This window comes from Oculina patagonica, chromosome 8 (assembly GCF_052425735.1).
Source record: "Oculina patagonica isolate OP01 chromosome 8, crgOcupat, whole genome shotgun sequence".
NCBI lineage: Eukaryota > Metazoa > Cnidaria > Anthozoa > Scleractinia > Oculinidae > Oculina > Oculina patagonica.
Window position 1 is genome coordinate 12582924 of NC_135765.1, and position 25686 is coordinate 12608609.

Consider the following 25686-nt stretch of genomic DNA (forward strand, 5'->3'; position numbering starts at 1 on the left):
ACAAGTGAAAAACGCAAAAGAGGTCTATTGCTTGAAGAAATTGTGCGTGAAAACAAATGAATATAATGATGTTTTCTGTATTGTTTTCTCTATTGTTTGGTGTTGAATTGCTTCGCTAACGAGGTAATTTGGTTTTTCTTTGCACCTAAAACAGATGTTTTAGGGCTCCATTGAAAAGCACTACGGTGAAATAGACCCCATGTTTAATTATTATTATTATTACAAGTGAAACCGGTAAAAACAATATATAATTATATATCTTTCCCATAGAAAATAGGGGCAAATGAGAATGTTTGGTGTGTGAATCAACTTGTGTACCTTTATATACAAATGCTATATAATTAGGGTGTCATTGAGTTATGGAAAAAAAGGATAAAAAAATTAAAAGACCAGTTTACATAACCTACAATCGTTCGTAATTCTCAGGGCAGCATATTGATCTCGTCTTAAATTATTATGTCTCTTTTGGGCGGTGAGTTCCTTATGGAACTCATGTTATCTGAGGGCAGCATATTGACCTCATTTTAGATTATTATGTCTTATTTGGGCGGTGAGTTCCTTATGGAACTCATGTTATCTGAGGGCAGCATATTAACCTCATTTTAGAGTATTATGTCTTATTTGGGCGGGGAGTTCCTTATGGAACTCATGTTATCTGAGGGCAGCATATTAACCTCATTTTAGACTATTATGTCTTATTTGGGCGGTGAGTTCCTTATGGAACTCATGTTATCTGAGGGCAGCATATTGACCTCGTCTTAGATTATTATGTCTTATTTGGGCGGTGAGTTCCTTATGGAACTCATGTTATCTGAGGGCAGCATATTAACCTCGTGCTAGATTATTATGTTTAACTGCGGCGGTGAGTTCCTTATGGAACTCATGTTGTCTGAGGGCAGCATATTGACCTCGTTTTAGATTATTATGTCTTATTTGGGCGGTGAGTTCCTTATGGAACTCATGTTATCTGAGGGCAGCATATTGACCTCATCTTAGATTATTTTGTCTTAGTTGGGCGGTGAGTTCCTTATGGAACTCATGTTATCTGAGGGCAGCATATTAACCTCGTGCTAGATTATTATGTTTAACTGCGGCGGTGAGTTCCTTATGGAACTCATGTTATCTGAGGGCAGCATATTGACCTCATCTTAGATTATTTTGTCTTAGTTGGGCGGTGAGTTCCTTATGGAACTCATGTTATCTGAGGGCAGCATATTAACCTCGTGCTAGATTATTATGTTTAACTGCGGCGGTGAGTTCCTTATGGAACTCATGTTATCTGAGGGCAGCATATTGACCTCGTTTTAGACTATTATGTCTTATTTGGGTGGTGAGTTCCTTATGGAACTCATGTTGTCTGAGGGCAGCATATTGACCTCGTTTTAGATTATTGTCTTTTTTGGGCGGTGAGTTCCTTATGGAACTCATGTTATCTGAGGGCAACATATTGACCTTTTTTGGGCGGTGAGTTCCTCATGAAACTCATGTTGTCTGAGGGCAGCATATTGACCTCGTCTTAGATTATTATGTCTTAGTTGGGCGGTGAGTTCCTTATGGAACTCATGTTATCTGAGGGCAGCATATTAACCTCGTGCTAGATTATTATGTTTAACTGTGGCGGTGAGTTCCTTATGGAACTCATGTTATCTGAGGGCAGCATATTGACCTCGTCTTAGATTATTATGTCTTAGTTGGGCGGTGAGTTCCTTATGGAACTCATGTTATCTGAGGGCAGCATATTAACCTCGTGCTAGATTATTATGTTTAACTGTGGCGGTGAGTTCCTTATGGAACTCATGTTATCTGAGGGCAGCATATTGACCTTGTTTTAGATTATTATGTCTTTTTTGGGCGGTGAGTTCCTTATGGAACTCATGTTGTCTGAGGGCAGCATATTGACCTCGTTTTAGACTATTATGTCTTATTTGGGCGGTGAGTTCCTTATGGAACTCATGTTGTCTGAGGGCAGCATATTGACCTCGTCTTAGATTATTATGTCTTATTTGGGTGGTGAGTTCCTTATGGAACTCATGTTGTCTGAGGGCAGCATATTGACCTCGTCTTAGATTATTATGTCTTATTTGGGTGGTGAGTTCCTTATGGAACTCATGTTATCTGAGGGCAGCATATTGACCTCGTTTTAGACTATTATGTCTTATTTGGGTGGTGAGTTCCTTATGGAACTGATGTTGTCTGAGGGCAGCATATTGACCTCGTTTTAGATCATTATGTCTTATTTGGGCGGTGAGTTCCTTATGGAACTCATGTTGTCTGAGGGCAGCATATTGACCTCGTTTTAGATCATTGTCTTTTTTGGGCGGTGAGTTCCTTATGGAACTCATGTTGTCTGAGGGCAGCATATTGACCTCGTCTTAGATTATTGTGTCTTATTTGGGCGGTGAGTTCCTTATGGAACTCATGTTGTCTGAGGGCAGCATATTGACCTCGTCTTAGATTATGTCTTATTTGGGCGGTGAGTTCCTTATGGAACTCATGTTGTCTGAGGGCAGCATATTGACCTCGTCTTAGATTATTGTGTCTTATTTGGGCGGTGAGTTCCTTATGGAACTCATGTTGTCTGAGGGCAGCATATTGACCTCGTCTTAGATTATGTCTTATTTGGGCGGTGAGTTCCTTATGGAACTCATGTTGTCTGAGGGGAAAGCTTCACTTTGTTATTCTACTCCTTAATCCTATGGTTCAGGACGGCACGTCAGGCCGAATCCACGTGGTGGCATTTTCCCTTGTAGGAGGGTTACCCTCTCCCCACGAGACATCATTTACCAAGCGTTTATATTAGAAATGTTGTCCGTGTCAGCCGAGCCCAAAATTAGCCCTCCTAGTTCCAACTGTTCATGTATGCTCTGTATATCCAGTCTTGTTCCTGCTAGGCGAGTCAAAATAGGTAACTGTTGTTTACATGAAAAAAAAGTTGGTTCGTACCCCAGGGTCACCTTTCATTCAAAGCGAGAGCCCCTCAACCCAGGGACACCCTGCCGCACGAACCAACTTCGCAATTTCTAATATAAACGGCTCGCAGATATTTATGAAGAAAAGTATAAAACGTTTTCGCGCCTGGGTTGGTTCGATATGCAGGGTTACCCTCCTGCCAGGGACAACTTTTCTCCATAAAAACAGGCTCTAATGGTGGATTTCCACTGACGCGTAAATTTTTACGTGCGTAAGAAAATTAGAGACAATGTATGAACGGCTTGCGTAAACGTTTACGCAAGCCGTTCATACATTGTCTCTAATTTTTTTCACGCACGTAAAAATTTACGCGTCAGTGGAAATCCACCATTACGGTGAAAAACGTGCTCTTACAAATCACGTAAATGTTTAATGAGTTCGTTACTGGGCTGTGCAGGGTACCTTAGTAGAAATGAAGGACGACTGCGAAAGGAATCTATCAAATCAAAACAACCACCACAACTAATAAAAATGTTCAATTATTTTAATTGTATATGCTCGAGATAACACTATACGAAATGTGTAAATATCATAGCTCTAATGCGATAATATGGAAACTGGCCTAGCTTGTCAAAAATATTTTGTCTTAAAAAACGAACCAAAAAATTAATTGCTTTCGAGGAAAAATGTTCGAGATATATTGAATAAAGGAGTAGGAATGAATGGAGATAGGCTTTAAATTTTTTTTCGCTAAATGAAAAACGGCTATTTTGCCTTAATGATAGCAATAATCGCAAAGTGCCTTTATAACAGACACACAATTGTCACTCTAAAAAGATATCTTGAAGTTTGAATAATCAATCCATTATGCTCCAATCCACTATCAACGTGGTTTCCATCGGTGCGAGATCACTTCACAAGCGGTGCATAGCATTTCACTCGCCATAATTTTCATTAATAGTACGTTTCTTGTTCCAGCCAACCTGAGGGAAAGGATAAAGACAACCGTAGTAAGATTTTTACAATCAAAAAAGCTTTTTCCTTATCACTTTTAGGCTACGTCTAACTAAAGAACATTTTCCAGGATTCATAAACGTTTCCAGACTCTAGATTCCTCGTATTTAGGGTGTTCACATTCATAAGCGTTACACTATTATAGGGTATTCGGATTCCCAACCTTTGATAACAACCATTGATAATCTGGGAACAATAATGCAGCAATGGTTAAAAATCAGTTTGTTTGCTCGGCGTACATTTAAAAAAAACGCCGGCCAAATAGAACTCTATAATAGCTCCAGGCGCTACAGGAAGCTGATGAAGTAGGACTTCTAAAACTGATTCGTTTGCATTCCTTACGAAAAGACTACTAAGGCTTGCAGTTGGTAAATGTTAAAAGCAATATAAAAAGAGTTTTGCTGCGTAGCACTCAATTGTTACAATAAGTGTTCTTGGAGCGCAAAATAGTTTTTTTTTTTTTAAAAACAGACGTTTCGGGGAAACCCCTTCATCAGTGTAAATGTGATGTCTTAAAAGGAACGCTTGATCTTGACTTTAACGTACGATCAAGCGTTCCTTTTAAGACACCACATTTACACTGATGAAGGGGTTTCCCCGAAACGTCTGTTTTTAAAAAACTATTTTGCACTCCAAGAACACTTATTGAACACTTAATGTTAAAAGCAAGCACATCAACATATAAGTATCATCAACAATGTAAAAAAGCCCCTGTCAGATGAATGATGCCACCTTTAACGCTTATATTGGGATTGCAAGCAAGAAAAACTGAAGACAAGTACGGAGAAAAAGTAAAAAGTAAAAGTCGATTTTGGTAGGCGAAGTGAAGGTGCATTTCCAATGAGATTTGGGGTGGAGAAAAATCCGGATTCATTTCAAGAACTGTTGACATTACAAAACAATGCAGATTCAACAGTAATCTTTATCATGTAACAGATTACAGATGGGGAGTAATAAAAAAAACAACTTACATCCTGGATGTCTTCGGATGATGTACCTGCGGCACTCGTCATACACAAAGATCAGCAAGCTAAATGGAATAGCTGTGAACCACCAGGCAGCACTAAGGAACAAATAAAACAGTAAGCTTTGTTGGTAAAACACCAATATTTTTAGCCGCAAAAGCCTCGTTTAGGGTTGCACATGAAGGAATAAAACACGCCGTCATACTGTGTTGGCGTTCTTAACTGACCAGGCATGAAAAATGGCTTTTTTTAGGGGTCAAAGTGTCAGTCACGCCCATATTTGTCTCCTTTATGGTTTCAATTCAAATTTTACGAAAGCATCGCCGTCCTTCAAATGAGGAATTGCCTTCCCCCCTTCCTGCCCCACGGAGGGGCCTGGCAGATAAACGTAAAGGTTCATACAGTTTGTTTTTTAAGCTTCAAATTTTCCTTCGCAGCCGCTGTAGGGCTCGTCACGCAACGCCCCCTCTTCCTCCAACGCCGTTAGTGGGGAGAAGCGTTGCGTGACCCAAAGAACGGCTGTGAAGGAGAGGCAGTGTATATGAAACAACGGACTAGGACTGTACTTACACCAATGGGTACATCCGCAGACCAGTGGACAAACCAGGTGTGTAGCAAAGCAGTACGGCCAGTGCAGTCTCAAACACCAAACCAAAGTTAAGGGCTTTGTTCCTAAGTGGGGAAAAATGACAGCATACCAGTTTTTAAAACTCATTTTGTAAATTAGGTAGACTGTTGTGCCCGGTTTACCGAGTCACTGTACATTGCAGGGCAGACCAATGGGGAGAGCTTGTTTACTTACGTCATCTTCTGCTGGAGAATAGAATTCTTGCGAGTCTTACAGATGATCAAATCTGCCCACTGCACAACCACGATACTGACAAAGAATGCAGTGTGACAAGTGTACTCTAGAATCTTTCGTTGACTGTATGTCTGCAAAAGAAAAAGGAAAACATACATGTACAGGTTATTATACTGCACAATGTAACTTAGTGCCACTTTCATGATTTTTGGAATTGCGCAGGCAAATGGGGCTGGTTTCACATTTTAACCAATCAAAAAAGGACACAACCACATGTAAAAGCACGTCGAAACTGGTCAAAACGAGGTCATAACCCGCTCTCAACAACATGAGCACAGAACTAAAAGCAACTGACGAAGGGAACGACTCATTTCGTTTCCGAAACCGGTCTTGCTAATAGAAAAACAGTTCTTTTTAGAACTCTATGGCCACCATTTACGACGATAAAATCGTCGCCTTGCGCATTCACGAGAAATAAAAAAGCTCAAACATAAAACCTCCAATTGTTACCTATCGAAGGACAAGTCTCTTTCTTCGAGCGAAATTTCCTTCACACATTTAACAACAACATTAAGGAGTTATATACGGTAAGGGTCGAGTGACATATTATAAAACAATTGTCGCTTATTATTTTGCTCTGTTTGAAAGACAGAGCAAAAATTCCTTCACGCATTTAACAACATCATTTGGGAGTTATATACGGTAAGGGTCGAGTGACAATATTATACACTACTCAGTGACCAAGTTATGTCCCTTTAAACATGGTTCAAAATCCATACCCATCTCTAATTTTGAGACAGTATCCTTCAAAACCATATGTGACTCTTAACATTTCTGTGATACACTTAAAAATGGGCAAACAGTGATTTTAATCTCATCTTCTTCCAAATAGTAGTTCCATGGCAGGATTTTACAGTTACCACAAAACTGATGAAAGAGGTTAAGAGTTCATATGGTTTTGGGGGACGCTGTCTCAAAATTAGAAACGTTTGTAATAAGGTTTCGCTTCATCATACAATTTTCAATAGAGCGGTTTTCACTTGAGTGTCGAAAGTAAATTGCGTTTGCTTTGGTTTTGCATTACTACGCTTAGTGATTGGCTTAAAAATCTCGCGCCACTTTGTCAGCCAATCAGGAGTAAAACCAAAACCAATCGTGACTCGCTCGCGCGCGTTTTCCCGCGCTTCGTGCCAGCTACATGTATTTGCTTCGAGTTTTGATTGGTTCACTGGATTGTCTGTGTCCTTTGTGATTGGCTAGAGTGATTACTTTGGTTTTGGTTTTACGACACTCAATTGAAAACTGCTCTATTTTCAGGCCATCGCAAAATGGCGGATTTCATGTATTTCACGGTGTGGCTGACTAAGATCCTCAAAGATCGATAACAAAGAGTCAGTGTTAAACTTCTTTACCTTTCCTTAACAGTCAAAACAACTGTTGCTCAACAAGTGTACAGCTTAAGTAAATGACGTCACTCACCCATTCCTGGCCGTAGCTGTCCAACACACCATTATTAGACCTGTCTTCCCATTCCTCCCGAATACCAAACAGACGAGATGGAAAGAAGCCATTCTCTGTCATGATTACAAAGTAGGTAAAGAAGCCTCCCAATGCCTGGTGAAAACACAAACAAAAGTAAGCAACAACAACAACAACCGAGACTTATTATCCCTGTGTTAGCTTGAAAACGAAAACTTAGGTCTTCGCCCAGAGCTTTATAAGAAGATAGTACATGTACGTTAAATATTCACAATTTGTGGGAGTCAGATACACGAAATTATTATTCAACAAACGCACGCGGTGCCCAAATATGGTCAAAATGTGATTGTTATCTGTCATCTGTACATGACAGATATCCTGCAATATACGTAGGTTGTCAAGATTCGTCCAAAATCTTGGAAATGCTGCACAACCTCAGTTTTTTCTGGGTGCAAAATGTATTTTGTTGTCAATTTGTTGAATAATAAAACAAATATCCTGCTCAATCTTGCGGAATATCGTCTGATTTTAGCCACCTTGGCCTACGGCCTCGTCGACTAAGTATCAGGCGATATTCCGAGCGATTTTCGCAGGATAATCGTTAAATATTTGTAGAAAGCTCTATGGAACTTCAGGTTTTTGACTTACCTGGATGAAACCGATTTGTCCATAAGTCATGGCAATTAATCTGATGAAGGAAAGAAATACCATTACATAAACTGTACGTACTGTAAAATTACGACAAAGTAAGCATTTTTTGTGAGTTTATTATTGCAAAGGCTTATTTCCGGCTTATCTACGAGTGCGGCTTATACACGAGTCTTTACGGTATTTCGGTTGCAAAGATCATTTTCATGGATTTTAATAAACAGATACAAGAGACTAATAATATTATAATATTTAAGATTTCTATGGCGCAAATTAACATGTAAATATGACCAAATGCGCCTTACAAATATATAAAAAAATTAAAATACTAAGAATATAAGAGTTTAAAAACTAGCTATTTACAATAATGTACATATGACGAAAAAAGAGATTATAAAGCCTAAAAATATTAATATTAATGCGACCAGCCAAGCCTCACAAGATAGTCAACCGAAAAGGAATCATATCTTGTCAGGAATGACACAAGTTTAAAGGAAGTTATCAATCAATTCCTTAAATGATATTCGGACAAAAAAAAAAGCTCTAGCTCCTCTACCTTTCATTTACAAGTTTGTCATGTTGGGGGTCACGAGGTTTCCTCTTCATGATGTCACTCTCTGCCTTCTCATAAGCTAAGGAAATGGCAGGAACCTTATGGTGAAGAAGAAAAGCAGCGAGAAAGATGAGTTTAACTACAAATACAACTAATAGAAAGACTCACTTGATCAGAGGTTTCCTACGACACAAATATAAATTTTGGCAGTTCAAAACTCTGCTACAATCTATGACAAGGCCCTTTTAAGAACGGCCGGGTCCAACTTTGTGTGTCCACTAAGAGGAATTGAGAATTATGGAACTCACCATATCAGTTCCCAAATCAATACAAAGGATGGTGACAACTCCAAGAGGTTGAGGGATGCCGACAATGATGAACATCAAGAATGGTGTGATCTCAGGAATGTTACTGGTCAGAGTGTAGGCAATGGACTTCTTCAAGTTATCAAAGATCAAACGACCTGAGGGCCAAAAAATAGATATTAAATTGAATCTTGAGGTAATGCAATTTTAATTCCACAATTCTTGTCTGTTGTGTCAGAAGGAAGGCAGCATGGTGTTCTCATCACTTTTCAGGTGAGAAAATCCATGATAACTCATCATAAACAGACATATGTAGAGTACCACAACCCCCCCCCCCTGTAACGCTGCATACTATTTTATGTACATGTACATACAGATTGCATGTGGGCAAAATCTGAAATCCTTCAAATACATACATGTACACATATTTGTAACTGTTGAAATAAATAATATGAGCTCAATTTTTGAGTCTAATGCTTGCGTGCGCTTTGCGCATGCGCATTAGACTCTTTGTTATATGAAAAAAGCTGTTAGCAATCCCAAGGGAATGGTTCGGGATCGATAATCGTTCGCTGTAATGTAGAAAACAATGATCAGCTGCAAGAACGGACTCCGTACGGACACGCACGATTAGTTTCAATTAAAAACAGCCAATCAGCGACACGTGTTCCCACGCATAATTAAAAGTTCTTTCTCAAGTCACGATTATTCAACACTTGAACAGGACGTAATAATTTTCCAGTTAAGACATTTGTAAGCTTTTTGTGAAAATAAATCTTCGTTTTCAGTTCAGTTAAGCACTTGTGTTTTCGTCTTGCTTAAAAAGCAAGACGTCTTTGAGAAAAAATATTTCGACGGCGACTCGCGTTTATTTACACAATGCGACCAAATATTTATTTTGTTTTAAAAAATAGAAAACTTTACCTCGTATTTTGTACTTAAGTCATTTGAATTTTGACCAATTTTTTCTTTACAGTGCAAACAAAAACCTTCAAAAATAAAAGATGTACATGGATAAATGTAAATCAAGTTACGCGACTAAATCAAAATGCGTTTGTTTGGCCGCTTTGCAGTATTACACTGTTCCGGCCTTTGCCATACACTGAAATCGAATTTCATGCTTTTACGACTCTCAGAGATCTTAAGTTCTTCTTACAGCTAGAAAAATCATAAAATGGTTACATTGATATGGAAGTGATGATTCGCGAAATTTGTACATCATGATAAACAGTCTTCGCTCCTGTGTATGGTAGCTCGATAATAATTGCCTAGTTTCCAGCGTTCAAAAGGTCATCATTATATTGACGTGAGCATTTACACCCGTTTTTAGGAAAATCTGTCACTAAGTGCTTACAGTACAATGGAGTAACAGTCACTATTTCAAGTGCTTTTATTGCAAAATCTGTTTCAAGAGTCATCATCAAAATGGTGAAAAATCTGAAAGAAAACGATGTGAAGTTCTTCAACCCTTGTTGTAATGAACATGCTTTTTGTAAATCGTCACGCAATCTTGTCCAAATGTTTAATCGTTTCTGCTTTTACGGACAATACGGAAGAAGTAACATCAACTCCTGTTCATACTTTAAATTTTGTGAAGCATATAACATTTATGACTGTTTCGTTTTCATCCATAATCATCCACGATGCCCCTAGCTTGCTATAAGCATTTTAAATTAAACTCCCGAACACAAACCTCTAACCAATTTTAACCGGCTTACGAAAACCGCGCAATCTGTATCACTATGCCATACGGCATTAGTCTCATGTCACCCTTGGTGACCTATTTTTATTCAATGTGCCAAACACAAGATAGCCTGTGAACAGGCTCCCGAGTGAGCGGGAAGTGAGCGGAAGGAGGCAAGCGAAGTGAGCGGAAGAGCGGGGCCTGAGGGGGAAGTCCCCGCTCTTCCGCTCACTTCGCTCGCGGAAACCCCACTTGGGAGCCTGTTCGCAGGCTAAACACAAGAGCAAAGCCCTTCAAACGCTTTCAAGCAAGGCTTTAAAATGACTATTGATGTCCCAGACAAACAAATCCCTAGACTTAGACATCTTAACTACACTGTTAACTAAGTAACCCGAGTATGGCCACGGACCTTCTTCAACTCCAGTCACAATTGAAGCAAAGTTGTCATCCAACAAGATCATGTCAGCTGCCTGTTTAGACACATCTGAGCCAGCAATACCCATAGCAACACCTGCAGAGTAACAGTCAATATTTAGGTTTAAGTCATGGAATTAAGGTTGAGGAGTCAGACAGTTTTAGGATCACTTACCGTAAACACCCGCAGATAAGCTACAACTGCAGATAAGCCTCACCCCAAATATAGTAACTCAAATTTTGGAAAAAAAGTTTTTTTGAAAGTAAATCAAAGAAAATCCAAAGTCGAGTCTTTCAAAGTCTTCTTTATCAAATGTAAACTCACTAAACATTGAAACAAAAAATACTTGAAAAAGATCAACCATATATCAAAGTTGGTGTTCATTATATTAAAGCGCTAAAATTGTGGGTAAGACTGAACACCAACTTTGACATATGGTTGATCTTTTCTGGTATTTGTTGACAGGTATTTCTTTATTAAACACAGTTTTTCCACAGATTTTGTGTGATAACAAGATCGTGCGTTTGCAGAGTGTTCGTAGCTTAGTAACTAGGCATTTGATCAGACGCGAAAATGGGACTGGGGCGAGAACGAACAGGCAAAACAAGATGGAGGCGTTCAGGTTTCATTGCTATCATTTTGATAAAAAGAGATTTGGGAGCCATCTGTTGGAGATAAACTTGTTGCATCAAGAGAGTTTATAATCAGTTTGGCAAATTTGCCATCAAAGTGCTGAACAGGGAAGAAACAGTAGGCCATGATCTGCATCTACCACGCATGGAGTATAAATATTTACACTGTTGAAAATGTAGGCAATCGTCGACACTGCAAACAGCTTTTATGGGCTGTCGAACTTGCAAAAGCAATGACCAGTACTCCCTTGTATTTTTAGGTAATATTAATTTACATACATTTTCATGCAAGTGTCAATTCACAAAAATTTTCAGCACCTTTTCCAAATGTTCCCGCAGATAAGCCACACCCTCGATTTTGAGCAAAGATTTTTAGGAAAAAGGTGCGGTTTATCTGCGGGAGTGGCTTATCTGAAAAAGGGTGCTTTATCAAATGTGACCCTCCATGGGAAAACACAGCTTATCAACACATTGGAAACCCTTTGGAGACACTTTGAAACGCTTTGGAAACCCTCTGGAGCCTTCCCTGAAACCCTTTGAAAACGCTTTGCAAACTCTTCAGAAACCCTTTTGAAACGTCGCTCTTTTAAAATCTTTTTGAAGTTTTCTTTGTAACAACAATGAACATTTCGCTTTGCAAACACTTTTACAATCCTTGCAAATGCTCTCAGGTGATTATGTGGCTATTTAAATAGCGAGCTAAACCGAAAGTTTTCAAGCTACGCGCATAAAAATCACCGTTCGACTCGCCGGCTGTGAAAAGGCGCCGCAACGACAACATTGTTTAATTAACATTCAAGAGAAAGAAATAACCCTTTCCACCAGCTTCGCACTTCTGCTTCCAAAATTTCTCGTCTTTTAAAATGGGGCTGTTGATAATTCATTTCAATGGTTTCGCTTTCCGTGATATACTTCAGAACTTTTGCTACGTGTTCGATTGTGTTCAGAATGTAAATAAACCAAAATAGGGACGCCGATCACGAGGGCACATGTATACTACCCCTGGATGACATACTTCATGTAGCTTGCCTTGTTGCATTGTGTCAGGTTGCCCAGACAGCCACTAGGCCACTACAGTTTCCGCTTTAGATGGCAACTCCAAATAAATTCATAACATGCAACCCAAGGAGGAAATCAGCCCCAACATTCATGAAATCCAAACAAAAAACACTTTATAGTGCCACTGAATGTACACACCTATGTCAGCTTTCTTTAAGGCTGGTGAATCATTAACACCATCCCCAGTCACGGCAACAATGGCACCCTGTCGCTGACAGCCTTCTACGATGATCAACTTCTGTTGTGGAGAGGTTCTGGCAAAAACAATCTCTGTGTGGTTCTTTAGGATTTCATCAAGCTTTTCCCTCGAGATATCCTGCAAAATAAAAGTGATCAGCATACATGAACATGAGACTAAACACTCACAACTACTAGATTGAAGCTAGACAGTTGTATACTCTTACATTTTCTACCTTTACATCGATTAAAATAACTTGTATGAAGTACCTTGAGCTGTCCTCCATGTACTACAATTGCTTTAGCATCACGAGGATTCACATCAGCCACTGGACAACCTAGCCTGTCAGCAATGTCCTCCACAGTCTCCATTTCTAAAGAAATATTTAAAAGGGAATTGCAGAAATTTAATCATTTAGCTCAATAATTTTCAAGACACCATGATATGCAGCATTGTGCAAATTAAATCAACTTTGTCTCTAAACAGAGTTACCTCGCCAATATGCAAATCAAAACACAACCAGTTTTTACCTTCAGATATAATTCCCACGCCTCTTGCAATGGCCTTGGCTGTGATTGGATGATCACCAGTAACCATGATGACTTTGATTCCTGCACTACGGCATTTACTGACGGCATCAGGAACAGCGGCACGAGGAGGATCAATCATGGACATCAGACCAACAAAGCACAAGTCTTTAAGAGGGAAATTTGGAGGCTGTGAACAGAAGACACGTAACATTTTGTTATTCAGTGTCACAATGTTCCCCATACCCCCCATGCACTACCTCCTACCAAACAGGACTTGACCCGGCTGATTTCAACATCTGAACCAACTTCAGTTTACCAAAATAAATAGGGTAGGGCCTTGCTGATACTTTGCCCAGGTGCCAAACCCTGATGCCCACATGCTCCAAACCTTACTGTAATCCTCCGCACAACATGTCCGTAGAGCAAGATATACTTTGTACAAGGGCTTGTCATTTGGGTCACAGTTTTCCCTCGTGTTTGTATTAAGGGAGCTAATGTAAGAGGAAACAATATGAGATTTTCATTGGGACAATCCAAACTGTCTGGAATAAGCAGGTGTCCATATTAAATAAAAGCGAGTGTTGGTAGAACAGGGTTCCACTGTTAATAAGTATAAAAGATTATGCTTGAACTCACATCTTCTGTGACAAACTCAAATCCAGGAGGAAATTCTTCCACATTGAGGAAAAAATGGCAAAAACCCAACACACGTTCTCCCATGCCGCCCAGATCTAGATATGCTCTCTCAAAAGCTTCTTTCATTTCATCATCTAAAACCTCTTCCTTGCCGCTTATCAGGATTGTAGAGCAGCGCTCTAAAATGCGTTCTGGTGCACCCTTCATCACCAGTAAGTAACGAGGGTCATCATCATTTGCTTGCTCGTGAATGGACACCTGGTATTTGTTGGTGGAGTTGAATGGGATTTCGGCAACTTTCTTGTTTTTCTCTCGCATTTCAATCACACTGCCCACTTGAAGTTCAATGCATTTTAGCAGGGCTGATTCAGAGGCATCTCCATTTGTCTCTCTGTTGTAAATAAAAGAAAAGTTTTACATGAAAGCTGTAATACAGTAAAAACCTGCATATAAGCACCTAAAATTTAAGATCCCATTAGGCTAGGAAAGAGTTATAATTTGTGCGATACGGTTGTCTCAAATTTCCAAAGTCGTACTTGTACTCGACTTCGTACTCATGTCAGATCTAAATGTAAAGGTTGCTAATGCTACGCTTCTACGCTCCAAACTTGTCCAAAATTATATACAATATAGTTGGATCCTGATACATGTAACTCAAACCCTTAATAACTCAAACATCCCGAACATCCCAACTCAAACCTTTTTCTATCCCCCTCTAGGTCATTTTCTTACTAATTTTACCCTCAATAACTCTAACCTTTTTTGATTTGCCTGAAAGGTTTGAGTTATCTGGATAAAACTGTAATTTCAATCTCACCTTTTGAGTACAGGAACTTTATCTTGGCCTGTCTTAAACTCAGCACGATTACACAAGCCTGCAACTCTAGCCAGTGCATCCCAGGTTTCAGTCTGAAAAAAAGTGAACTCATAAATTATGTAGAACTCCAGTAGCTACTTGCGCTTTTAGTTAACAATTATTACAGGTGTCTTTTGCGAGTACCTTTTCCATAGGAGTTCCTGATTGATCCTCTGTTGTGTCAGCTTCAAAGATTTTATTATCAAACCACATGTGAGCTATGAGGGGGGAAGATATAAAAACATCATTTCAGACTTGATATATGCAAATAGGTGCCCATGCTAAGCTTAACATTCGTATTTAAGCCACTGAAGATTTATCCCTTTTTTAGCTTATCTAAGCCACTACTGTGCATCCCTTTAAGATCAAGCCTAATCATTATTTTGGACAGTTCAAGCTGAAAGGCAGTAAAAAGAAAAGTCAATTTGAATTCTACAGATTGGAGGAACCAGAAAGAATGTACCACAGAGTTGTGAAAGTAACAACCCCTGTGGCTTTCAGATTTAGCAACCTTTTCTTGTCACTACTTTTCGAGGGTCACAACTTTCGGGTCAAAAATTAGAATAATTATCATCCAGGGGAAGTACATGCTGTCAGTAGCAATACTACATGTACCATTTTCAAGCTACTGTACCTTGAACGGCCAACTCTTTATCTGTGTTTTTTGATGTGCAAAACATTCAAGTTTGTCTAAAAAAATTGCATGTTTTCAACTGAACCAATTAAAATTTGGAGCGCGAACATAAATCAAATTTTGACAGGTCCACCTGGGTGATTTTGCACATGTCGCCAGATTGTGTTGCAATGATTAATGTAAACCCAAATGTACTTTGGTGTGTAAAATAAAACTTATACAATGTTTTCAAAACCTGTGCATCACATTCAAATACAGACAGGTGGAGCTGTCAAACTTGACATGTTCATCCTCCAAACATTAAATTTAGTTCAGTTGAAAGATGCGACAGTTAGTCCAGACAAACTTGAATGCTGTACGCGTGAAGATGGGGGAAAGATGGCTGTTCATGGCAGCTCAAAATTGGTACAGTTAATAGCTAAGAAAAAAAAAAAAACAAAGCTGGCACACACTACTAGAAACGCGTGACCAGCCCTAAGAATGTCTAAGTAGGAGGCTAGACCAGCAGGGATGTTAGCTTTAGCTTTCACTTACCCACAGTCATTCTGTTTTGAGTCAAAGTTCCTGTCTTGTCAGAGCAGATGGTTGATGTACTACCAAGGGTCTCAACAGACTCCAAGTTCTTTACCAAGCAGTTTTTGGCTGCCATACGCTTAGCAGTTAGAGTCAGACACACCTAAAAATTTGAAATCAACATTTCCAGAGTTAGTAAAGCACTATATTTTTGTAGCATGCTAAGAAAATAACCAGACAATCCACTGATCTATACACATTCATTACAGTAAAAACTCGCATATAAGAACCAAGATTTTTCTAACTTAGCCTAACAATAGTACAGTACCACTCAAAAGAAAGTTGACAGCCTCGACTTGATCCTCGAGACTGGGTTCTTATAAAAAGGGGGTTTAAAATGAAAATTTTAGCCTTTCAGGTTCTTAAATGTTAGGTTCTTATATGGGGTTTTTTACTGTACAACAAGTTGCTACAATTGCCTACCGTGACAGTTGCAAGAAGTCCCTCAGGCACATTGGCAACAATGATACCAATTAAAAATATGACGGCAGTCAGCCAGTGATAACCCAGGATCAAGGAGAGAACAAAGAAGGTCACGCCAAGGGTTACAGCAACTCCAGTAATAATATGGATGAAATGTTCAATTTCCACAGCAATAGGTGTTTTTCCTGATCCCAAGCCGCTAGCTAAGTTGGCAATACGTCCCATGACAGTGTTATCACCTATTTGGACGACGATTCCGGTGCAGGTTCCTTCAACCGCATTTGTGGAGAAGAATGCCAAGTTCTTTGTCTCCAAGGGATTATCATGAGAGAATTCTGGTGTTCGTGCTTGAGGTTCTGATTCGCCAGTGAGGGAAGAGTTGTCAACCTAGTCAAATATCAGTCTTCAGGTAAGGTAAGAATTCTCTACTCTACTCTACTCGAACTTCAAAGTAAGCACCACAAGAAAATAGATATTTGTACCAAAATCAGTAGCAAACTAAAAGGGGAAAAGCTTCCTTTAGGTATTGTTTTTTTGTGTTGGTAGGAAGCTGTAGCAAGGACAATGCAGAACTTTGAGTTAGCACTCATTTCCCAGCTTCCAGGACAGCAGCAATAAAACAAATCAGCTGAAGATACTCTGTACCAAGCGATCAATTTGCAAGGTACAAAAAATTATTTTAGCCACGTTTTTGTCAGTTTTGAAGTTAAGTTTTGTGAACAACATGCGAGTAGTAAACTTAAAACTTGACTTGTAGTGTGGTCACCATAGCACATGTCCATACATGTATGTTTATGTCTGGTTTGGTAATCTTTGCAGAACTTCACAATACAGACTACAGTGTAGTGTTGGTTGCAACATTATTTTGTAATTTGAATTTTCTGTCAGCATAAGTAACAGTACAGCTGTACATTTACCTTGAAGCCACGAGCTTCAAGCACACGGATATCAGCAGGAACTCTATCTCCAAACTTTACAAAGATGATGTCTCCCAGGACAAGCTTTTCTGCATTGACATTGTGCTTTTCGCCATCACGAAGGACAGTGGCTTCCTAACAAAATATAAAAACAAAATTTACTATCAAGGAATTTACCAATTCTAATTGACTTTGTTCAGATGAAGACATTACAGATCAATGAAATGTTCATCCATTTCACTTCTGAAGGTGTAAAAGTTTATTGTTGAAAGTGCTAATTCCATTAAAAATACCACGGGTGTCGCTATTTTAAATTGACATTAAGGTAAGGGAAAAAAAAAATGTTTAGATACTGGGTTGGGGATAACAGGGTTGCCACATAAGTGTTCCAAAAAGTTGTGATACAGTACACTATGACAGTGGCAAATTTTTTGTGTCTTCCTTTGTGAACGAAAACAACGATATGTACAGGCTCACTAGCTAGATTTGTATTGTAACATTAACAGTATGAAAAAAAAGTCAAAAAAAGCTTAAAAATATGCATTGTTTCTTACCTGTGGAACCATTTTCTTAAAACTTTCCATGATCTTGGAGCTCTTGGCCTCCTAAACTCAAAACAGCAAATGTAACAATTTAAATCAAGTAAAACTTCTACACTGTACAAACAATGCATAAATTTACAGGTACAGGGCCGTTTCAAAGGCAGTCTCCCTCCCATAAGAGCACACTTTGTCCAATGCCAGGACAAACAAAATATATAATATTATAAATTAACAGAGACTTGTTAAAAATGCCAATGGGTCGGAGGCTGACCAGTTGACCATAAATTATACAGAGATTGGAGGAGCCGAATAATTGGGACCACTAAGCACAAATCTATCCAGTGGCAAGAAGGAAGATTTGAACCTGGGGCCTCTAGATTAAACGTCCAATTCCCAAACCATGCTAGCTAGGCCACTATCATCTGTGCCACACCGCCTCCACAGAAGGCAGCAAAAATGTAGTGATATAAGCAGTAATTAGGAATTGGGGTTGGTTAATGTCAAGAAAAAAAAATCTTAATTAAAACTTATTATTTTTGTGTTTTTGGGTTTTAACACAACCTCAACTGACCTGGTAGTAAGAGAAACATCCAGTAATGATAACCACTGTGGCAAGAACTATTCCAAGGTACAGCTAAAGGAAGAAAGAAAGAAAGTAGAAGTTATCATATTTTTGTACTCATCACTTATTTCTTTTGTAGTCTCATGCGCTTGATGAACTGAAACACCACAATGAACTCTGTAGATTATAGTCAGAAAGTTTTTCAGCCTGATTCTCGAGTCCATAAAAACAACTGTTAACTGGACATAAAAACAAATTCTTCGAAAGCCCAAAACAAACATGTTCGTACATGTTCTTCATCTAACATGTACATGAAAATACATATACGGTCACAGGAACCCAAGAACATTGGTTGTACATCACAGAACAGTAGTTGACAAATTAATTAGCGGCAACCAATACAAAGCAAGCAAAGACTTAATGTACATGTACATGTAGATGTATTATGACATGGACAAACTTGAAATCATGATTGATCTCATTCCTTAAAAAATGTGCCCTTTAAAAATCAAAGATGTTAAATGCTCTCTCTCACTCTATTACATATAGTAAAAGCCGAGGGAAAAATTATTTTCCAGCAATTTTTTACACTATACTTACATCATCCTTATCTGGTTCTTCTATCTGCGACACTTTAATTCCGTAAGTGATGAAACAAAGAATAGCTCCAATCCACAACAGCATAGCAAAACCACTAAACAGCTGTTTACAGAACTTGACCCACTCGGGGGTGGTGGGCGGGGGAGTCAGAGCATTAGGACCATCACGCTCGTAGAGCTCATCAGCCTTTTCCTGTGTGTGACCCTGCAGATAACGAATCATGTGGACAACAGAAGTGAAACAAAGCATGTATCAAAGTCAGTAAGTTGTTACCACAGGGTCCGAAATTGCGCCTTCCTGGTCGCCAATGCGACTAAATATTGAGAGCTGGCGACCAGAATTTCACAACTGATCGCCCACTGGCGACTAAGTTGCTTTGTAAGAGTATTCAGAGAAATTGATTAAAAATAAAATTCGGAGCCGTTTTTTAACAATTTATTGACTCACTTTTTATCTTAGTGATGTCCTTGAGATAACACTGAAGTAAATTTCTCGCTACATAATGTATAAACTCCCCAACAGCTCAGCTAACAGCTGCGATCAACACGATTCGAACATTGCAAGCCGCCATGTTGTTTTCCTCAGCGGTTTTCCCCATGACACTATTGCGGGCGCGCCCAGACATGTGCTTTCTTTCGCATGCAATGGTCCATGCAATGAATATTCATTCTGGCGATGTCATGTCCGCGGACACGCTGAAATATTTCCGTCATTTACTTGAAACTGGTAAGGCTACAGATGCAAAAAACTTTGTGGAAGATTTAGATATTTCCAATTACATGCCAGGATACTAAGCTACGACGTTCCACGAACGCAACACGTTCTTGTTGTCACTGTGTTGAATGAAAAACTACCTGTCGAAATATGTCAGAAAGTTGGTGGAAATGATTTTTTTTATATTATTAAAGAGCGGAATGTTTGGGTAAGACTGTAAAGTATTTTCCGTTTAAATGTTAGAGAGTTAACATTCGATAAAGAAGACTTTTTAAGACTCTACTTATAGGCGGGTACAGCATTTCTTTGAGTGATTGTCATCGTTGTTTTGTGGTATAAGTAAGCTGTTTTTGAGCATATGAATGGCGAAAAATACACAAGAAGAACAAGTGTTTCGTCTTTTAAGTGTAAAAGGAAAGTCAATCGAAAAACATTGGCGACCAGAAGTTGCCATCTGGCGACTAAAACTTTCGGTCCGGTCGCCAAGTGGTGCAGATGTAAAAAATTTAATTTCGGACCCTGTACCATGCAATCATATAAATGCAAACTACCTTATTACATGAAATTTTTGCGACACATTTATTTCGCGATTTTAAGGTGCGCATATTTCGCGACACTTAAATTTCGCGATTTTGCGAAAATTTTATATTTTGAAACACTTTAATTTCGCGTTTTTGAGTAAGACACAATTTACATTTTCGTGGCAATATTATTTAACATACCCTTGTATTACATAGAACGACTTCATCAAAGGAACAATAATGTTAAAATTAACAGAAATGCAAAGGGCAGGGACTTCAATCTCGGCCAATAGCAACAACAGAGCAGTTCTCACAATGTCTACAAGTCGGTTATGCTTGTACATGAGTTATTGTTTTTGAGTCAATTGATGACAACATCCATTTACATTGAAAATTCATTCCTTTAGTGGTACTAAACTTATTGTTTCTTGATTATTTACATAATGTGAGTCACTTAATTTTCGCGTCATGTTATGTTCGCGACACTTATTGTTCGCGTCACTTTAATTTCGCGACATTTTTGGAATCGCGAAATTCGCGAAATTAACGTGTCGTGAAAATTTCATGTAATAAGGTACTGAGCAGTTCTTAACCTGTTTTCAGTAGCCTGAAGTGATTAGAAGCATTTTCTATCCCTGGATGGGATGCTAATCCATCACAGGGTTATCCCCCAGCATTAATATTAATTTGCTGGTACCCCTTTTATACACCTGGGTGGAGAGATGTACTATATAGGAGAAGTGTCTTGCCCAAGAACACAACTCAAAAACCCAGCCAAGGGCTTGAACTTGGATCGCTCAATTCTGGAGTCCAGCACACTATTTATTAGGCTGCCACACCTCCCTTGTTTCATTGCAAAAAAGTTTGGGATTTATCTTTCAGTTCTCTAGGGAGGCGCGGTGGCCTAAGGGTTAGCGCGCTCTACCCCGAGTCGAAAGGCCCAGGTTCCAATGTAACCCTGGCGGGGGTCCTGTGTTTTGTTTGGGATTTTTTGTGCTACTCTCCACCCAGGTGTATAAATGGGCACCGACAAATTTAATGCTGGGGGGTAACCCTGTGATGGACAAGCATTACATCCAGGGGGGGGGGGGGGTTTCATGTTACTGAAACTGGAATAAGCTCCGACCTGATGGGCCACTAGGCTCAAATGCAGCATTTACCTCTCTTGGTAATATGAAAAGAAAGAGTCAGTTTTTCTTACTTTCTTAAAATCAGTGCCAAGCTTGCTTTCAAGATCATCAAGCGGCATCTTGTGCCATTCCTTTAAAAAAAATCGAGAGAGAAAAAGACAGTTAAGTATAATACAGTGTTTCTTCTCATTCAATTAAACATGCATAACACATGCATATGCATGCACCACTGTTTACAAAATGTATGGTTAGATGATTTATGTTCATTTATAAAATTCACACGTACACAACTAGCACCACAGGCATTGCAGATCTAGAATATAGGGCAGTTAGAGACAGATATTGTACATCAACCTGCTGATGGCTTTCTCCTTCTCATCTTTGATTTTAGTTATCCAAAAAATTATGGCTTGATAAAACAACAGGATGACCAGTTTCACAAGGTACAATGTAATTCCACACAAACAAAAATAAACTATGCATTGACTGTTACACTAATTAATTTTACTCTAAAACTCAGTGGTGATTAAACCATTTTACAAACAAAATGGAAGTGTGGAGAATTTAAAGGAGCATGGCACAGGGAAAATGGACTTTATTTTTAGGTTTCAGAGAACATAAACATAAATTTTCCCTGTTCATAAATCTGTTAAAATCCATGTCAAAGGCCCTTTAATCTAGAGTAATTTATTTTGTTGTGATATGATTCATAATATTATTGTACCATTTCCAGTTCCTGCTTCAGATCGTCTAGCTTGTCCTTTTTGTCAGCTTTCTTTCCCTTCTTCTTTTTGTCTTTTTCTGCATCAGGAGCATGTTTCACAAGAGGTGTTGTAGCAGCTCTGTAGCTATCAGCCCGCCCATACTGTCATAAATTCAAATAAACAATGATGAATATCTTCAACACTAAACATTGTCAGTAACTCTTGTCGATCTAAAGAACAAATGATTTTTATAGTCATGTACATGTACTCAATGTTAGGAGATTGTGAGGTGAGACTGCTAGCTTCCCAATAATGTGGCCTGTGTTGGAATCCGACCTGCATCATATACATGGATTAATATTACCTGGATCCCAATATTAAAACATAGGCACTGTACATATCAGATGCAGACAAAGACAAATTTGAATTTAGTTATTCCATTTCCAAAGTGAACTCCAAGACTGAGTCACATTTGAAAATAGTGTAATTGTAGTCAGGGGAAGACATAGTTTGTTGAAGGTTTGTCGCTGACTGTGTTTTGAAAAAATAACATCAAAAAAAACAGTCAGCGACAAACCTTCAACAAACTGAGTCACATCTTAGTCTGAATAAGACCAAATCGCTGGTCAGGGGTATACCTTTAAATCTCCAGACCAGCAGGTTTTGTCAATCGCAGGTCGTTCGTTAGATTGTGAGCGGTAATAAAAGTGCAGTTAACTTAAAAACATACCTCATCAGGGGTTCCTCCAACTTCATACATTTCTTGAAGGTATGCAGCCCCCATTTCACCTTTGTTGTCATCTTTATTGTCTTTATTGTTTTCCGCCATTGTCTGAAACAAATGAATGAAATATCACTAGTTATAAACAAAATATCACTTTATTGATAACAAAGAAACATAATATGAAAATTGTTGTAGAGAAGCTTTGAGATCTCTTTTGTTTGCCCGTTCATCAATTCAGCGTATTGCTCATTGTGAAGAATGTGTATTGCTTGTAGGAAAAAGTGAACAGTGTACATTGCAATTTGCTAACTTACAAATAAATAATTGAAAAAAATATGTTTCGATATTGCCATGAATCTTCATGTACGTGGAATGAATAACAGAGTAAAATGATAACAGAAAACATATAATGCATTGCCCTATCATCTTAAAATGATAATTAAATTTGATTCAAACCCTTACTTGGAACTGAAAACAAAACTTATATGCAATCCAGACGAGTTTCAGATTTAAAACTGAAATATTTTGGCAGGGATGAAATTAAAAACAGAGAAATTGGAACTTCCTTTTTCACGAGGCCTACGGTATATTTATTATTGTAAATTTAATATGTTAGACTTATGCTAAAAGGTTTTCAAAAAAAAAAAACATGCCCAAATCACCTCATTGGCTAAAGGCCAATAATTTATTAGAAATTTAAAGGGAAAGATTACAGCAGTTGAATATTTAATTTCACACTAATAAATATTTTATGAAACATCATGAAAGTCACCTGCAAAATCCTGCATGCTATGTTGCTGTTCATGGAGTAGAAATTAATTTTGAAAACTACTTTACCCTCAAAACGATAAACATCGTCTCTTATATCAATGACTCACATTTCTCTTCGATATCAAGTGAGAAAGCTTAAAAAACAATATTAATATTTCTACGAAAAACGAATTTACAATATTAATTCTAATGCTCCATTTAAAATACAAATATATGCAGGTGGATGAAAAAAGTAATTTCTTTATTTTACTGCATGTACCGGTACTCCTGTTCTGTTTTTCCTCAAAAGGACAATTTCGTAAGCTTCATGTAATTTGAAGATTGAAAAAGAAATCAAACCTTCCGCAGAAAATATCAAAACCGTTTTGAAGTGATATTTTGCAAGTTTTCCCAAGAGTATTCGCTCTTGACTGCGCTGTATTACTAATACAGTGTCATTCACTTATTTGAAAACAAAGGGTGTAAACAATTGTAAGCCAAGGTTGTAATTTGCTGAAACGAACAAGTAGAAACTTGAACGAGGCAAAGGCATGTGAGCAAACTCGAATTTTACCATGTACTTTCCCGGTTAAAAAAATATTGAAAACAAAATTAGGCGATATTTTAGTTCCTTAAGTTAAGGCATATCAAATCATTTACGAAAACAAACAAATACTCGTCGCCGTAGACGTAATTATTCAAGTCGTAAGGGCAATAACCTTACAAAAAGCTCAAAATTCAAGACAAAAGACCCGCCGCAGAGGGTCAGGGCAGAGCCATAATATTTTCAACTTTTCACTCTAAATACAAACGTTAACCGCTTAATCAGAACTAAAATGGAATCTACAGAACGATTTTAACACAATGCAATTATTTTCAATTACTTTTCTCCTCTTTACCGCCGAAAGTGACGCTCAAATCGATTTCACATTGCATTACTCCACGCGCGTCTTCCCACAATGAGCATGTTGTTTATTGTGTGACAAAAGTCATAAATGTAATGCAGTTGGCATTTGTGACCGATGAAAAGATAAAACTCATAAGCTAAATTGTCGTTAATAGCAATCAAGGGAGTGCAAAGCAAACATAAACGAATATTTCGTCCAAAAGTTTAGCTTAACAACCTACCCGGCGTAAGATAACCGATCAATTTCACCAACCGCGGTGCAGAGCAGAGGTGATCAGCGCTCACTTGCAGGATAAGCTCGTACTCGTTTGTGCGGCTTTTCTGTTTATGCGCACAATGTAGTCGCTTTGCGAATAGTGTTCTCAAACTGGGATCTTAATTAAGCTAAAACAAAGTGCATCGTCAACTTACCACTAATTCAAACGCCCTGCAGGCTGGGATGGACGCAAGATCTAGAGCTATGCACATGGAGCAAGCGATGAAACCAACACAACGAAATGCCTTGCCTCGTCAACGAAATCTACTCAGTTCGATCAACAGAGGCAACTGCGAAATCAAGATGGATCAGCTAGACCGCTGCTACAAACAAAAACCCTAAAACAAAAGCAACAAAACTACAGCAGCGTCCCTTCGATCGTCCCGCCTCCAGCCGGCTCCTCCTACTACAACTGTACGCGCGATGACCCAAGCACCAATGCAGCACACGTGTTTTGCTATGCATACCCGGGGAGGACCTCGTAAAACTTCGGACTTCTTCGGTATCTGGCGAATTATTTACGAAGATTTATCGACTATGTAGTGACAAAGGAGCCCAGGTGGAAAAAGAAGCTGCACGCGATTTCATTTTGCCAAATCGCGTTGTCTTGGCGAAGTCTCGAGGGGGCGCTTACGGAGATTTTTCGGTTCGAAGTAAGTATAAACCAAATTTGTTATGGCTGCGAAAAACAAAAACAAAAAAGCGTGGTGTTGGCTTTTCACACCACTTTGTGTGAGAGCGAAGCACCCGGTTTGGTCACGCTCTCGCGCCAAAACATTAGCTTAATTTGCGCGCAAAATTATTCGTGCAAAGGTTTACTTGCACGACTTTTCAAATAGTTTCCGTCCTGGTTTTGGCACAGTGGGCATTTTAAGGGCCACATTTGATTTTTAAGCCTCATGTGCATGTACAAACTGAGAAATCAAAGTCGTTCATATTAAATTTAACGAACCGATCAAATGCAAGAAAGCTGCTCACTTTCATTAGACTAATAAAACAAGAAAAAATAATAATGCGAGCGATGATTTAAGCTTATAAATACTTAGCTTGCTGCAGTGAATCA

The 25686-nt window shown here is 38.7% G+C and overlaps 1 protein-coding gene across 1 annotated transcript; it reads right to left on the minus strand.

Moving 5' to 3' along the window:
* Positions 1–3436: 3436 nt before the first annotated feature.
* LOC144663823 (sodium/potassium-transporting ATPase subunit alpha-3-like) lies at positions 3437–25057 on the minus strand. Its single transcript, XM_078524885.1, has 25 exons — positions 24779–25057; positions 22717–22818; positions 22007–22147; positions 21354–21413; positions 18918–19121; positions 18327–18389; positions 17768–17818; positions 17214–17348; positions 16297–16683; positions 15835–15976; positions 14811–14884; positions 14628–14719; positions 13811–14201; positions 13175–13361; positions 12914–13017; positions 12605–12782; positions 10770–10871; positions 8680–8834; positions 8375–8469; positions 7819–7858; positions 7171–7305; positions 5692–5822; positions 5460–5561; positions 4896–4987; positions 3437–3893 (listed from the first exon to the last, which is right to left on the minus strand). The coding sequence occupies exons 1-25, from the start codon at positions 24833–24835 to the stop codon at positions 3865–3867; spliced, it is 3249 nt and encodes a 1082-aa protein (XP_078381011.1). The 5' UTR covers positions 24836–25057; the 3' UTR covers positions 3437–3864.
* Positions 25058–25686: the final 629 nt, after the last annotated feature.

Excerpts from the sequence above, each read along its gene's own strand:
- LOC144663823 (XM_078524885.1), bottom strand. The coding sequence starts at position 24,835 with ATGTGCATAGCTCTAGATCTTGCGTCCATCCCAGCCTGCAGGGCGTTT. Across the intron at positions 13,018-13,174 it reads CGTGGGAATTATATCTGAAG|AAATGGAGACTGTGGAGGAC; the intron begins GTAAAAACTGGT and ends ATATTTCTTTAG. Across the intron at positions 5,823-7,170 it reads ACAGCTACGGCCAGGAATGG|ACATACAGTCAACGAAAGAT; the intron begins GTGAGTGACGTC and ends TTTCTTTTGCAG.